This window comes from Solanum verrucosum, unplaced genomic scaffold (genome assembly GCF_900185275.1).
Source record: "Solanum verrucosum unplaced genomic scaffold, falcon-dt-bn FXZP01000033.1, whole genome shotgun sequence".
In the NCBI taxonomy this organism is placed as follows: Eukaryota; Viridiplantae; Streptophyta; class Magnoliopsida; order Solanales; family Solanaceae; genus Solanum; species Solanum verrucosum.
The window spans coordinates 1,928,812-1,946,265 of record NW_026020752.1 but is presented as its reverse complement, the minus strand read 5'-3'; the positions used below and the strand labels follow the sequence as shown (position 1 = coordinate 1,946,265).

The 17,454-nt window shown below is 40.1% G+C and overlaps 1 protein-coding gene across 1 annotated transcript in view; it reads right to left on the bottom strand.

Annotated features, from left to right (window-relative positions):
* Positions 1–17,454, bottom strand: part of LOC125812725 (nardilysin-like) — a 50,517-nt gene that overhangs the window by 14,066 nt on the left and 18,997 nt on the right. Inside the window, exons 12-13 of the mRNA XM_049492203.1 lie at positions 938–1,314; positions 605–754 (exon numbers count right to left, since the gene is read on the bottom strand). Of these exons, the coding sequence (XP_049348160.1) occupies positions 605–754; positions 938–1,314 (527 nt within the window). The remainder of the gene's footprint in view (positions 1–604; positions 755–937; positions 1,315–17,454) is intronic.

The window sequence follows — 17,454 nt, the reverse complement described above, 5'->3', positions numbered from 1 at the left end:
TAATAGTGGTTGTAAACACACATGCCCATATACAAGCACCTTTACTAGCTAATTATCAACAGAAATACACATAACTTAGGCCTCAACGGAACTCAAGTTCATACATGATACACTCACAAAGAGGAGACAGTGAATGAGGATGTCAAAAATCAAAGAATAGGTAATAAACTAATAAAAGAACGGTGGTGAACTTCTTACATTTTCTTCCTTCAACTCTAACAAAAAAAAATGCATCATTTTATTTTGTTTCTGATAGGCAAACAGGGACTCAAAAATTTCAGTAGTTAGAAGCGAATGTTGAGAGTAATCCTTTTCCACTCCCCTTTTTATTCCCTCCTTGATATTCAAACATAGCAGCAGCAAAGAAATTATGAAAAACATAAGATTCAAACAAGGCTTTATTTGGCCCGAGGGTCTTTCGGAAACATTCTCTCTATCTTCCCAAGGAAGGGGCAAGGCCTGCGTACACACACCCTTCCCAGACTCCACTTGTGGGATTACACTAGGTATGTTGTTGTTTTTGTTGTATAAGATTCAAACAAGAGAACAAGCAATATCTAGGAGAACATATCAAGGAAAGCATACTCAAAGCATTCACATATACCATGAAGCGATCATCCCTTGGCGAAAATGATTTTGTCATTGCCAAAACCTTTGATAAAAGGACTGGAAGCTTATCATTGAAACCATAGACCTTGAGTTCCAACTTGTCACCATATAGAGAAACAGAGGTTTCCAATTTAGCCACACTAGCCTGCATTCAGATGCAACATTAACAGTCAAATACCACAAAATGAAATGTTAGAAATTCAACAACTAAAAAGACCTCTAGTAAAAGAACTTGGACTGTATTACAGCTGCTCTTGATAGTTCTCAGGTAAATGAGTTATTTAATAGCTGTTCATCTTTGTAGAAGCCAATAAATCAAGTAAATAACCTGATATATAATCTCATTCAGCTCATCTTTTAGAAGGTGAATAAATAATTCAGTCAGCAAAGCGTTCTTCAAATTACTGTATCCCCCTTTTAGTGTAATACGGAAATATGTATTGGCACGGGGAAGCTTAAACGTGTTATCCAGCTTGTACCAGATCCTCATCAGCGGTTCGTCAAGTATGCTTCTTGGTCTTGTATTTTCCGAGTCACACTTAGCCTTCCCAGCACGTATTGAAAAATCAGATGGAACAAACTCATTCTTCGCAGGAAGATGTAAGCAGGCATTAATTTCTGTAGGGTCCTTCCATAACTCAAATAGAGAAGATGGAATATCTTTTTCCACATATTCTGATCCAAACCATGGTTCCTGCTGAACATCTGAAAGAAAAAGGACATCAAGAAAAACAACAAAAAGGAAAACACAGGTAAAAAATATAAGATATAGATCACTCTGTACAAAAGGGGGAGGGGGGGGGGGGGGGGTAAGGAAATGAAAAAGGGGGAATGTTATGAATATGAAGATACATCCCAGAAACAAAAGACTTGCTAGCCGAGCTTCCTCTGGAGATGTGCTCATTGACTAGAGTAAATAAGTCTAACACATGCCTCAGCAGTACAGAATAGATATATATCATCAAATCCAAAACTCAAACAACAAGTGCCTTCACCAAATATCACATCATTGCAAGAAGTGAAGTTTTACTAGCAAACTTTATCTGAAAACAACAGGGAGAGCAGGGAAGTGGATCCAACTCGTTGCATCTTTTATGTCAAATCATACAACTAAAACCTCATATCTTGAAGACAGTTTTTTTTTTTTGATAATGGTAACTGTATATTCACACCAAAAGGCCCATCAGGTGAAAACTGATTGGGTGGGATTTACAAACCCGGGGTATCATCAAGACCAACAACTAGACATGAAACTTTACAATTGTCCTATGAAATCGACAAAACTATCTACCTCCCCCACTATATCCTGTTTACACCAAAAATACAAAAGACGACTAAGGCTCCTCATCTTGATATTCTGAGAACTGCTGGCTTTTCCATCATGACCTCTATCATTTCTTTCTCTCCATAATGTCCACCAAATGCATGCTGGAATGCTCCTCCACCAGTCTTCTTGTGACCCTCTTCTCCCCACTCCTTCCCAATTTTTCAGCAGATCAAAGGAGGTTCTGGGCATCACCCAATTTATGCCTAGTATACAAAAGAACACGTTCCACAGATTTGCAGCTGTTCGGCAGTGCAAGAACAAGTGACTATTTATCTCTGCCTCTTTCTCACACATAAAACACCTTGAGCAAATCTGTACACTTCTTCTCTGTAGTACTTCGTGGGTTAAACAGGCTCTTCTGATCACCAGCCAGATGAAGCATGAAACTTTGAGAGGGATTTTAACCTTCCAGACCAGTTTCCATGGCCAGATAGTTGTCATTGTGCGACTGTAATTCAGTCTCCAGTAGCATGATTTCACCGTAAAGGACCCCTTCTTGTGCAATTTCCAGACTGGCATATCAGGACCTGCATTTACTCCTGGGAAAAATTTTAGGACCTGCAGCAATTCAGCCATTCTGTTTATCTCCCAGTCATTTAAGGCCCTTCTAAATACCAAGTTCCACCCTTGAGGACTCCATACTTGTGCCACTCTGTCCATCTGTTGCTACCTCAAAATATACATATCTGGGAAGGTAGTCTTCAGGTTTTCTTCCCCAATCAACAATTCGTTCCAGAAATTAGTCTTTTCCCCATTACCAATTTTGTACTTCAGATTATTACTAAAGGAGAGCCACAGTCTTCTAATTGTTTTCCACACAGAACACCCAAATGTACCAGTCACTTCCTCAGTCATCCAGCTATTCAGGAGCCCATATTTCTGTGAAATGAATCTCCTCCAAAGTGCCATATCTTCACAACAAAATCTCCACAACCATTTCTTCAGTAAACTTTCGTTATGTGCACGTAGCTTCTTTATGCCTAGTCCACCCTGCTCTTTGCTCAGGGTCACCTTATCCCATTTGACTAGATTGTACCCCTTCTTCTCTTTATTGCCCTGCCATAGAAATACTCTTCTTGCCTTGTTGATTTTTTTCTCTATGCTGACTGGTAGAGGGAACAGACTCATCATATAAGTAGGTTGGCCATCCATGACTGATTTTATAAGAGTTAGTCTGCCGCCCAAAGACAGATATTGACTTTTCCATCTTGCTAGTTTCCTCTCACTTCTTTGCAGAATCTCATTCCACACTTCCAGCTCCTTATTCTTTGCTCCGAGAGGCATACCTAGGTATTTAGTAGGTAGGGAAGCCACTTGACACCCTAGGTTCTCTGCTAGGATCTGCATATTAGGCACTTGGTTGACTAGGTAGAGACAACTTTTCTGCCAGTTAACATGGAGCCCTGAAACGCATTCAAAAATGGTTAGGATAGCTCTCAAATGCCTTATTTGTGTAACTTCAGCTTCACAAAAAACTAGGGAGTCATCTGCATAAAGTAGATCAGATATCTCCATAGCATTACCCATATTTCTGTTAGCACAGAAACCTCTAATCCATCCATTCTCCCTTGCTCTCCTGATCATGAAGTTCAGGCCTTCCATTGCTAGGATGAACAGAAAAGGTGACATGGGGTCACCTTGTCTGAGTCCTCTCTGTGATTGGAAAAAGCCTTCTGGACTGCCATTGATTATGAGCGAAAATTTCACAGTGGAGATACAAAAACTGATCCAGTTAATCCATTTGTTGCCAAACCTCATATCTCTGAATATTTTGAGAAGGAAAACCCAATTTACGTGGTCGTAAGCCTTCTCAATGTCAAGCTTGCATAGCACTCCTGGTACATTTTGCTTCACCCTTGAGTCTACCAACTCATTTGCTAGAAGTGTTGCATCCATGATCTGTCTGCCCTTCAGGAAGGCCATTTGGTGTTCATCAACTAGAGTCCCCATAACCTTCTTCATTCTCTCAGTAATGAGCTTGCCTATAATTTTGTAGACTCCACCAATTAGACTTATTGGTCTGAAGTCTTTCAACTCTTCTGCTCCCTGCTTCTTAGGAATAAGTGCTAAAAACGTAGCATTGAATGACTTTCTCAAAAAACTCATTTTGATGAAAATTTTGTATTGTCTTCATCAGGTCCTCTTTCAAGGTCCCCCAACATTCCTTAAAGAAACACATTGTAAAGCCGTCTGGACCCAAAGCTTTGTCACCATCACACTGTTTGATAATGCCCAATACCTCAACTTCAGTGAATGGCCTTTGCAGCCACTCTTGATCTTCCTGGGAGATTCTAGGACAGTTAGCAATCCCAAAAGCAGGTCTCCAGCCTTCTGATTCAGAGTATAAGTTCTTGTAGAACTCAATCATGCTCACTTTGATTTGGTCTGGGTCTTTGATTTCCTCCCCCCTAATTACCAGTTTGTCAATAGCATTATATCTCTTGTGTGCCGTTGCCATCCTTTGGAAAAAAATTGTGTTGTTGTCACCCTGTTGTAGCCATAGAACTCTAGATTTTTGTCTCCATCTAGCTTCCTCATTTTTTGCCAATTTTTCGAGCTCAACCAAGACAGTTGCTCTAACAATCATTTCGTCTTCATTTAGAGCCCTAGTATCCTGAATCAAATCAATATCAGCCAACTCAGCTAGAAGGTTTCTCTTCTTAGTATCCAGTCCGCCACAAACTAATTTGCTCCATTCTGTGATTTTTTTCTTTAGCATCCTTAACTTCAAACTTAAAACGTAATCAAGGCATCCTATCACTTCAAATTCATTCCACCATTTATGCACTAGTTCCCGAAAACCGTCTATCTCGAGCCACCAATTTTCGAACTTGAAGTAGGGTCTCTGTTTTTCCGAGTCACCACATTGCAGCAAAATAGGACAGTGGTCCAAAGTCACTCTAGGCATAACCATTTGTTTAATGTTTTTGAAGAACTCCTCCCATTCTGCAAAGTAGAGGAATCTATCTAATCGAGCAATGTCTAGTGATCATTTTTCGTGGAGAACTTATTTGGAAATATTGTGCAATTCTGAGGGTTTAAATTTTTATATGGACGTTGTGTATGGTATAATTTGACTTGGCATAATCTTTACTTTTTTTTTTGCAACTGGTAATGTTAATTTGACTTAGTATAATCTACAACTTGGAGGATTCAGATTAGCAAATTGATTCTTACCTATCAAAATTATTCTTGTAAGAAAGAGGAAGATTAGCTAATCATCTTATTGTTAATCAGCTAATCATCTTTTAGAGGCTAATTACATCGAAACCCCTTAAACTTGCCACTATTTTTATCGATAAATTTGACACCATTTTTTTATAGGTAAACTTGACACCATTTTTCATTTAGACATCTTATCTTAGGGTTCAACCTACTGAACTCTAAAACTTGGAAGATATGTGTCTACTGAACCCTCCACTAACAACCAATAAAACAAATTGTGTGAAATGTATACAGAATCAAGTGGAAAACGAATCAAAATAAGACACGTAGCTTTAAGCCAAATATTCAAAACACCCCACCACCAACCCCACACACGTCTTCTCAGAAAACGAGACCCTCGTCTCTTTCCTCCTCTCTTCTTCTCTTTGTCATCATTCTCAAACGAATTCATCCATCCGTTCAGTTCATTTCTTTTTCATTATGTTCCTTTTTCTTCTGGTTCTTTGCACCCAAAAATCAGAGAAACACTCATTAAACTTCACTCACCTATCTTTTTCATGGAAATTGAAGAGAATAGGTACCCTTCGGGTTGGCCCAGTGGTTTGATCTTGGGACTTCCATGTTGGAGGTCTCAAGTTCGAAACCCCTTGCCAGCAAAAGCAAGGGGTTTGCCTTCTGGGTTGAGCTCGTCGCATCGGGCTTGCCTAGTGCGGGTTACCTCTCCTATGTGGTTTGCGAGCTATTGCATAAAAGCAGGGGTAAAACCCTGTGCGCACCCAAAGGGTAGCGGCTGTGGGTTTCCCTTGTCATAAAAAAAAAAAAAAGAATAGGAAGTGGTGAACTCAAAAACCTACAGATGACCCCTATAAAATTCCCAAGTATTGATACAATTGAGGAGCGGAGAGAAGGATGAAGCTTAAGCCATTTTGGATTTTGACATAATCAGTTGCAGAGGAAGATAAGATTGGTGTTAGAAAATAAAAATTCACTTCTTTATGAAGGGAGTTTTATAGATGGCATCAAGAAGATGCAAAAAGTACAAAAGATTACATAATAAAAGCTATGAACAAATAAGGCCTAAGCAAGAGCTGAGGAAGTCCAAGAAGTCGATAGGACAATCTTCAGGAGCTGAATTATGCCAACCTAACAACTATAAGATGCTCTGGCTTTAAGAATGCACGGGAGGTTGGTATCCCATCAAAGCATCTAGGGTTCCCTTCTGTCCAAACACACCAAAAAATACAAGCTGGAATCATCTGCCAAAAGAATTTTCGATGGACTTATCTACTTTCCACAGAGACTAGCATTCATAGGCTTCTTTGATGCTTTGTGGTATAACCCAGTTGATGCCAAAAATAGCAAGGAACGTGACATTTGAAACAACTGAGCAATGTAGCAATAGATGTCTATTAGTGTCTTACAGCCGTAGGCACATGAAGCATATGTTAACTATCTGAATATGTCTTTCCTCAAGATTATCCAAAGTTAGACCAGGTAAGCTGGAGGCCATCCAGCTGAAGCATATAACCTTTGCGGTGAGCTTAGTCTTCCAAATATTTCCATGGCCATTTGTTAGTACAACAACATACGCAGTGAAATCCCACAAACTGGGGTTGGGGGAGGGTAGACCTTACCCCTACCTCTTGGAGGTAGAGAGGTTGTTTCCAAAAGACTCTCGGATCAAGTGAAGCAACATGGTCATCTGTCAATGATCTCATTAAGGAGCACAAGTGAGAGTATCTTGCTTTTACTGTATAGTCACCATCCTTCCACTTCAAGCTATCAGGACCCCCCCACCCCACCCCCACCCAAATTTAGCCCAAAATACCGAACAGACTAGGTAGCTCTCAATCCTGGAAGTTTCTCCTGAACTGTATATGAGATTGTTTGTCTTTCCAATTATGGGAAATGGAGGAGTCCTGGTTACTTGCTATCTCATAAAGACTTGGGAACTCATTCATTAGGATTGTCCCCTCTATCCACTTGTCTATCTAGAGCCTAACACTGGTCTCATTTCTTGTAAGAGATATTCATGTAGAATTCATTCCATAGTTTTCTGATATGTTTCCATGGTCCAACGAAAGCTTGGTGCACCAATGGCTTTGAAGGCCATGTTTTGCCCTCAACCTCCTTCCATAAAGAGTTGCCTTCTTAACTGTATCTCCATAACCACTTCATGGGCATAATTTGTTGTGAATGGTAAGGTCCCTGATGCTTCAATCCCCATGATGTTTAGGCATAATGACCTTGGACCATCTGACAAGATGAAATTTGTGTTCCTTGCTGTCACCTTACAACAAGAATGTTCTCCTGATCCTATCAAGTTGTTTGGCCAATTTATTTGGGAATGGGATAAGAGCAATACGATATTATCTCTACCAGGAAGCAAGTTTAGTTTCAAAAATTCTCTACAACTCCGCTCCAAACTCAGTTGATCTGTATTTTTCCCCAAGTGGAAGGCCTGGAGAAGTGGTAGGCAGAGAAGTTGTACCACAACACAGAATCTCAGCTAACTCTTCAAGAATAGGAACTTTATTAACAGGATAATAGAACTCTTTAACATGTTGATATGCAATCCTGAGAGAGCTTCAAATAGTTGTAGAGTGAGATTAAGATATTTTACTTGAGATCTCTCTACCACACAAAAAATCAAGGTATCATCATCATATAATAGTGGGAGACTGAGATAGAATTTTTGGAGTTGAGACTTGTTAGAATAGAAATAAGTATTTCCTACTTAGAATAGAAATAGGAATAGGAATAGGAATAAGAATAGGAATCCTAGTTGGAAAAGGATTCCAATGCAGTGTCTATAAATAGGATCTCAATGTAACTATTTAGATACACAATTCAATAATATTTTTCGTATATATTTCTCACATGGTATCAGAGCATTGGTGAGAACAAACAAGTCACCGTATGTCTATGTCAATTTCCGGTGACTGTTGGGTCTGATTTCTTTTTTCTTTCTGTGGGTGTTGTGCGAAAACCAACACCACCATGAGGCTCGGAAAGCCCCCGCGACTAAACCCCAGCCAAAACCACCGGAAAAAATCACCCCACACGCTCTCACGCGCCGATTGGAGGTGGTAGTTTCCGGCGAGATCTGGCTCACGCGCCGGCGCGTGAGGGCTTTTCTGATCATATTTTTTGAGAATTTTTTTGACAGTTGGGGTCGTCCAGCCATTCCGACCAGGCCCATACTGTTTTTGACCAGATTCGATCGCCGAAATTAGGGTTCCGGCTATTTCCAGGAAGTTTTCGGCGACTTTTCTTCGAGATTTGAATTTTCCAACAATCAGATCTCAATAATCAAGTTTTTTTTCATTGTTTCCAAGACAAATTTAGCATAATGTCTTTTGGGTGTGATGTTTTTGGTTTTAAAAATATGGGGATTGGAAGTTCTAGCCCTATAATCACTTCAGAACTTTTATTGGGAAGTTCAAAGTATTTATCTTGGGCTTCCTCGGTTGAGCTGTGGTGCAAGGGTCAAGGTGTCCAAGATCACTTAACGAACAAGGCTTATGTGGTAGATGTAAAGGCAAAGACTAGTGAGGAAGATGCAAAAGCCAAAGCACAATGGGAGAAAGTAGATGCTCAATTATGTAGTCTCCTATGGCATTCTATTGATTCCAAGTTGATGCCCTTGTTTCGCCCATTCCAGACGTGTTATACAATTTGGGAAAAGGCTCGTGCTTTATACACTAATGACATATCTCGATTCTATGATGTGATATCTCGATTGACCAACTTAAAGAAACAAGAATCCGATATGTCTACTTACTTGGGACAGGTGCAGGCAGTCATGGAGGAATTTGACACATTGATGCCAGTTACTACGAATGTGGAAAAACAACAAGAACACAAACAAACATTGTTTCTAGTTCTTACTCTTGCTGGATTTCCTCCTGATCATAATTTTGTACGTGATCAGATTTTAGCTAGCCCTTTCGTTCCTACAATCGATGAATTATTCTCTCGTCTCCTTCGTCTTGCGGCACCTCCCAGTCACAAGGTAGTTTCATCACCCACTGTTGACTCATCTATTCTCGCATCTCAAACCTTTGAAAAGCGTACATATCAATCTATGGCGAATCAGCGAGGGGGAGGGCGTTTTGGGAAACCTCGATCCAAGTGTAGTCATTGTCATAAGCCTGGACACACTCGTGATATATGTTATATTTTGCATGGTCCACCTCCCAGTTATGATCCTATTGTTCTAAAGGAATATAATGAGTTCCTTCGAAATCGCGCAAGTAAACAGACATCTCCACCAGTAGCATATGGTGCTTAACCTAATCAACCATCCAATAATGCTCATATTGCTCAGACAGAATATGATGAGGTTCCTTCAGTATCGTGCAAATATGTAAACGTCTCCACAAGTAGTTTCGGTTGCACAACCTGATGTCTCTGTTGCGGGTAATTCTTTTGCTTGTGTGTCGCAATCTAGTACTATTGGAACATGGGTCATGGACTCTGGGGCTTCTGATCATATCTCTGGTAATAAATCACTTTTATCCGATATTGTTTATTCACAATCTCTTCCAGCTATTACTTTAGCCAATGGGATCCAAACAAAACCAAAAGGGGTTGGAAAAGCCAAACCCCTATCTTCTGTCACCCTAGACTCTGTTCTTTATGTCCCTGGTTCTCCTTTTAATCTAGCATCTATTAGTCGTTTGACGAAAGCCCTACATTGTAGCATAACTTTTTTCGATGATTTTTTTCTCATGCAGGACCGCAGTACGGGACAGATGATTGGAACAGGACATGAATCACAAGGCCTTTACTATCTTACCTCTTCAAATTCCTTAGCAGCATGCTCCGTTACAGATTCCCCAGATCTAATTCACAAACATTTTGGACATCCGAGTCTATCCAAACTGCAAAAGATGGTGCCTAGTTTGTCTAGTTTATCCACATTAGATTGTGAGTTGTGTCAACTTGGGAAACACACTCGTGCTACGTTTTCTCATAGTACTGAGGGTCGTTCAAAGCCTATTTTAGTTCATTATGATATTTGGGGTCCTAGTAGAGTCAGTTCCACCTTAGGATTTCGTTATTTTGTTAGTTTCATTAATGATTATTCAAAATGTACTTGGGTTTTCTTAATGAAAGATCGTTCTGAGTTATTTTCTATTTTCAAAAGTTTCTTTGCTGAAATACAAGGTGTTGTTTCTATTCGTACTTTTCGTAGTGATAATGCCTTAGAATACTTATCCTCCCAATTTCAGGAGTTTATGACTCAACAAGGCATTATTCACCAGACTACTTGTCCATACACCCCTCAACAAAACGGTGTAGCTGAAAGAAAAAATCGACATCTTATTGAGACCTCTCGTACTCTTCTCCTTGAATCCAATGTTCCACTGCGTTTTTGGGGAGATGCAGTTCTTACGTCTTGTTATTTGATAAATAGAATGCCCTCTTCTTTTATTCAGAATCAGGTTCCACATTCCATACTGTTTCCTCAGTCACATCTCTATCCTATCCCTCCTCGTGTCTTTGGGAGCACATGCTTTGTTCATAACTTAGCCCCAGGAAAAGATAAATTAGCTCCTCGTGCCCTCAAATGTGTCTTTCTTGGTTACTCTCGAGTCCAAAAAGGGTATCGTTGTTATTCACATGATCTTCATCGATACCTTATGTCCGCTGATGTTACATTTTTTGAGCCTCAGCCTTACTATACATCTTCTGATCATCCTGATGTCTCTATGGTCTTACCCATACCTCAGGTTTTACCTGTGCCAACCTTTGAGGAATCTACGGTTACTTCTACATCTCCAGTTGTAGTGCCACCACTACTAACTTATCATCGCCGTCCACGTCCAACCCTAGTCCCAGATGATTCATGTCATGCGCCGGACCCTGCTCCTACTGCGGACTTGCCTCCTCCTAGCCAACCGCTTGCACTTCAAAAAGGTATACGATCCACTCGAAATACTAACCCACATTCTTCTTAAGTTATCATCGTCTATCATCATCCCATTATGCATTTGTGTCGTCTTTGTCCTCTATTTCCATTCCTAAGACTACAGGTGAAGCACTTTCTCATTCTGGATGGAGGCAGGCTATGGTTGATGAGATGTCTGCTTTACATAAGAGTGGTACTTGGGAGCTTGTCTCCCTTCCTGCAGGTAAATCTACTGTTGGTTGTAGTTGGGTTTATGCACTCAAAATTGGTCCAGACAGTCAGGTTGATCGACTTAAGGCTAGCCTTGTTGCCAAAGGGTATACTCAGATATTTGGGCAAGATTATAGTGACACTTTCGAACCTGTGGCTAAAATTGCATCTGTTCGTCTTTTTCTATCTATGGTTGCCGTTCGTCATTGGCCTCTTCATCAGTTGGACATTAAGAATGCTTTTCTGCATGGTGATCTTGAGGAAGAAGTCTATATCGAGCAACCACCTGGTTTTGTTGCTCAGGGGGAGTCTAGTAGCCTTGTATGTCGATTGCACAGATCACTCTATGGTCTAAAACAGTCTCCTCGAGCTTGGTTTGGGAAGTTCAGCACAGTAATTCAGGAGTTTGGCATGACTCGTAGTGGAGCAGATCACTCTGTGTTTTATCTGCATTCTTCACCAAGTCGATGTATCTATTTGGCTGTTTACGTTGATGATATTGTTATCACCGGTAATGATCAAGATGGTATCACCGATTTGAAGCAACATCTCTTTAAGCACTTCCAAACTAAAGACCTTGGCAGATTGAAGTATTTTCTAGGTATTGAGGTTGCTCAGTCTAGATCAGGTATTGTTATTTCTCAACGCAAGTATGCCTTAGACATTCTTGAGGAGACAGGAATGATGGGATGTAGGCCTATTGACACTCCTATGGATCCGAATGTTAAACTCCTTCCAGGACAGGGGGAGCCACTTAGTAATCCTGAAAGGTATAGACGGCTTGTTGGAAAGTTGAATTATCTCACAATGACTAGACCTGACATCTCTTTTCCTGTGAGTGTTGTAAGTCAGTTTATGACTTCCCCTTGTGATAGTCATTGGGAAGTAGTTGTTCGTATTCTGCGATATATAAAGTCAGCTCCCAGTAAAGGACTACTCTTTGAGGATCAAGGCCATGAGCATATCATTGCATATACAGACGCTGATTGGGTAGGATCACCCTCTGACAGACATTCGACATCCGGATATTGTGTTTTAGTAGGAGGTAATTTGGTGTCGTGGAAAAGTAAGAAACAGAATGTGGTTGCTCGATCTAGTGCAGAATCAGAATATCGAGCAATGGCGACAACAACTTGTGAGCTAGTTTGGATCAAACAGTTGCTGGGAGAACTAAAATTTGGCAAAATTGATCAGATGGAACTTGTGTGTGATAATCAAGTGGCTCTTCATATCGCATCAAATCCAGTGTTTCATGAAAGGACTAAGCACATTGAGATTGACTGTCACTTTGTCAGAGAAAAGATATTCTCGGGAGATATTGTTACGAAATTTGTGAAGTCAAATGATCAGCTTGCAGATATCCTCACCAAGTCCCTCACATGTCCTCGTATTAATTACATCTGTAACAAGCTAGGTACATATGATTTGTATGCACCAGCTTGAGGGGGAGTGTTAGAATAGAAATAAGTATTTCCTACTTAGAATAGAAATAGGAATAGGAATAAGAAATAAGAATCCTAGTTGGAAAAGGATTCCAATGCAGTGTCTATAAATAGGATCTCAATGTAACTATTTAGATACACAATTCAATAATATTTTTCGTATATATCTCTCACAAGACCAACATGAAAACCATTGAAGTTGCTTGGCTTTGTCTAACATCTTGTTGAGACCTGCCATAGTCAAAGGAGAAAGAAGGTCACCCTGCCTTAATCCCTATTATGGAGAAAAGAATCCCATTCATCCCTTATTAACAAGTACTAAGCATTTGACAGTGATAATACAAAATTTGATCCAGCTTAACCACCTAAATAAAAGTCATTTTCTTGACTGCAAGCAAATAAGGCCAGTTGACCTGATTGAATATTTTCCCCACATCCAGTTTGCATATTAATACCGGGATCTCCACTCTTTAGTTGGCAGTCTAGAATTTCATTCACAATGAAGCATCAATAATGTGCTGCCTTTGATTAAGGCATTTTGGTGCCCTGAAATAAGATCTCCAACCACCCTTTTGAGCCTTTCAGCAAGTAGTCTAGCAACTATCTTGTAAACGCTACCAATCAAACTAAATGGCATGTAATTTGAGTTCAATAGCACCATTCCTTTTAGGGATTAGAGCAATTAAAGAGGCGTTGGAGGACCTCACCATGTGACGATTTAAATGAAAAAATTCAGGACATCCATCAAATCATTTTTAATGATCAACCAAGCCTTTTGGAAGAAGACAGTGTATATAAGATCATATCCAAGCTATTGACAGAAAGGCTCAAGACAGTAATGCAAAACTGGTGGACTCATATCAAATAGCCTTCATCAAAGACAGGCAATTCATGGATGCTGCTCTTATCACAACTGAGTGTCTGGACTCTAGAATAAAGGAGGAGAACGTTGGAATCCTATGCAAGTTAGACAAAGAAAAAGTCTTTGATCATGTGAATTGGGGTTTTCTTCTGAATTTGCTGAAGAAGATGAATTATGACCCTGAATGGGTGAATTGGATCAAATTTTCCATCAGTACTGTCAAGTTCCCAGTCTTGATCAATGGATCTTCTGAGGGCATCTATCCAAAAGAGGATTGAGGCAAGGAACCCTCTCTCTCCTTTCCTCTTCCAACTCATGGAGGGTTTGATAACATGTTGATTACAGCTCAGAAAAATAGTTGGCTCTGAGGATTCAAAGTTAACAACAGGCAAGATGACTGTACAAAAATTACACATTTGTTATATGCAGATCATGCAATTATCCTATGTGATGCAGAGGTTCACAGAGGTAGACCAAATGAAGACATTGAGAATTATTCTGACAGTTCTTTAAGGGGTTTTAGGATTGCAGGTTACCGGGAGGAAGAGTTCAATGTATCAACAGTTTCAGAAATGTGTGGATATATTAGGAGGAAAAGTGGGATCCTTGCCTGCGGTTTACCTCGGCATGGCCGTAAGGGCAAACAGCAGATCCATAGACATTTGGAAGGGGGTCCTAGAGAAATGTGAGAAAAAAACTTAATATATGAAGAGCCAATACCTTTCTATAGCTGGAAGGTTAATTCTCATAATCTGTATCTTGGATGCTTTACTACATGATGTCTCTTTTCCCTGTACCTCCTCCGGTTGAAAAGAGAATAGATGCTTTAATGAGCATCTTTTTGTGGCATGGAAACAAAGACAAAAGAGGTTCCTATCTTGTCAAATGGAAAACTGATGCTCAGCAAACATCAAGGGGGGGCTTGGTATAAATAGCCCGATGAAACAGAATCAAAGTTTGCTCATGAAGTGGCTCTGGAGACGCTCTAATGAACACTAAAACTGTGGAAAGGGTGATAAAACAGAAATATGGAGAAGAAGATGCTTGGAAGACCAAAACAGTTAACACTGCTTATGGGTATAGGAGCTTGTGGGGGCCACTTCCTGTCCAGTTGTCTTCCCAAAAAGAGATTTTGTGCCCATTCCCAAACAATGAGATCAACAGATTCTTAGTTTCAGAAGACTTTTAAATGATTTGGGAGATCAACAGATTCACTGCATTCTTCAACACTCTTAATCTCTTGAATGGAGTTTCACAAGAGCAAGATAAAATATGGTGGCAGTCCTGGGACACAATTCAAGATCTTTTACCGTCAAGATAGCATATCATATGAGGAAACCATAACAACCACCTTTTTTTTAATGAAGAAAACCATAACAACCACCTTAATGTACACTGTACAGTGCCCTTAGAAGTACTTATGGAAGGCCAAGATACCATACAAATGCAGTTTTCGTTTGGCTGGTTGTTAAGAGGACTTGTTTGACACAAGACAGATTACAAAGAAGGGAAATACATCTTTACCCTATCTGCCACCTATGTTGGAAACTGCAGAAACAAACCGTCACTTTTTTTGCACTCTAGGGTGACTACTCATCTAGGGACATATTTATAGCAATGATTGGTTCAAGTTGGACAATGTCAATGAAGACACTAGATATGCTATCTAGTTGGAGCAGTAGAGGAGGCACAAAAGCTCAAAAATTAGATGGAGTATGATTCCAAGATGCATATGGTGAACTATCTAGAAGGAAAGGGATTCAGGATGTTTTGAAGGCAAAAAGCAGGCCAATCCAGAAGATAAAGCTTAATTGAATTCTACGTTCGCATTTTTCGTGAACAGGAGTACATATATGACACTGAAACTCTATTACAGTTCCTAGAGTCTCTATAGCTATAGTATAATTTTCTTGTAGATTATTTTTTGCTCTCTTCTTTGTAACTATGGACTTCACAGGCTCTTTTGATTTCAATACAAATCTGTTACCATCTTAAGAAAAAGGTGTTGGATATGATAAGTGGCAGGATTGGGTCGTTAAAGAGCCCAATAGCCTTCCAATAGGTTTCCCGTTGCTTCCTTTTAATAAATCCCTTCTTATTTTTCCCGTTTCTTGGGTCTTCTGAGTAAAGAGCAAGCACTGAGACCTTGCCCATATTTTTAGGGCTCCGCTTGATATCGTTGGCCTGTAAGATAGTACTGGTATTTGAAATTGAGCAGTCATGTGCCCACCCACGTGCTTGCTACAAAGTGGTATTGGTGCAGCTGTTTGTTGGCTCAAGGAAGCTAAGCCCTCAGTTCCCAAGTTTTCTTCAAGCACCTGAGGATAAGGAAAGATCAAAGTATCACAACTCCAGTTCCCCATTAGCAAATCCAATTTACGAGGAGGAATAGTGGTAAATTTCTTTACACAAATTATGGCCCAGAGGAAGCGATTTTTGTGCTTTGTATCTTCATCTATGGCTATGAAACCACGCAAAGATTGCCAATCGTACGAAAGGTATTAATGGACCATGCGTGAGGAGGATACTGAAGGCCTTGATCCATGTGTGTTCCTGGTCATGTTTGAGCCTGACACCAGAGACCACCACTCAAGAGAGAGATGACGGTCATTCCAAAACCTGCTGCCTCGAGGGAAGAATCAAAAAGGAATAAGTTGTGATTCAGAACTGTAACTTTGAGATCTGCCGTTACATTTCACCTTTAAGAACCACTTCTAGATGGCATCAGGATTGGGACTTTGATGGAAGGTGTTATTGAAACGACCCACAAGGCATATTGAAAGACAGCGGGTGTTTTCACATTTAGTTGCATAGCTGGAATCAACTTTGCATTGCATATGCTCAACATCCTGCTCACCTCATGCTGGCCAACAACAATATACCCAGCGTAATCCCACAAGGGGGTCTGTGGAGGGTAGGATGTACGCGGACCTTACCCCTACCTTCATGCTGGCCATTGGAGAATTTTTGCAGCTTCTACATATGATATTTGCCTGTTAGCAAGTATCCCAAGTCGAAACAGTTCCCCCAGAAAACGTTTGATTATGTATGCAATGTCACCAATCCCTTGTTCTAATCATTCTCCGGAATAATAAGGGCATTTTTCCTATCCCCTAGACAAGCTTCAATTCTTAAAAAATTTGCCATGAATGTTGTAGTTCTAGAACACATTGTATGTATATGGTTGAATCTTCCCCCCTCTCCCCAGTGAAGCCTGCAGCATTGCATCATAGACCCAAAACAGATTTTCCCCATCAATCTTGATTTTACTGGTGAATTTTTACCTCGCTCTGTGAAGGTGAACCCTTTGTGCAATCCTCACTGATATCTAATATTTCAAAGAATTTCTCAACTAAAATGAAGAATATTTGAATAGCCATATTTAAGAAACTGGAACTAGGGTAGTCGAAAAGGTCATTTTCAAAAAAAAGGTCAAAGAACCAACGAAAAGGCCTTTCTAGAGAAAAGTCAGACCGTCTCTCTCAATTTGCTATGATATTGGACTGTTCCGTAATGCTAATTTCTTATACTACTTTAGTATCTTATTACTCTTGAAACACCCAGCAATTTAATAGTTTCATTAACACAGTTGTAGTGTACTTTAAGCAAGGAGGTGGAGAAGGAGTTCATTCTTGGAGAAGGGTAAAAGAAGGAAACTAGTGGTGGGCAAAATTTATATACAAGAGATCAGATTAATTAGCAAATTGCGATTCTTTCTGAGGAAGTATAAATTTTTTTAATTTTTTTTTTTGATAACCGAGAAATTCGTCCGTGACCCGCCCTTTGGACCAATCACAGCCTTCTAAACTCGATGGATAATGGGCCCACACCTCTACCCTTCTCCACTTAAATACCGGGCTTCGCTTTGCATGGTGTGGGGCTTGAACCTGCGACCTAAGCCACAAATCCTCCACCTTCTGCC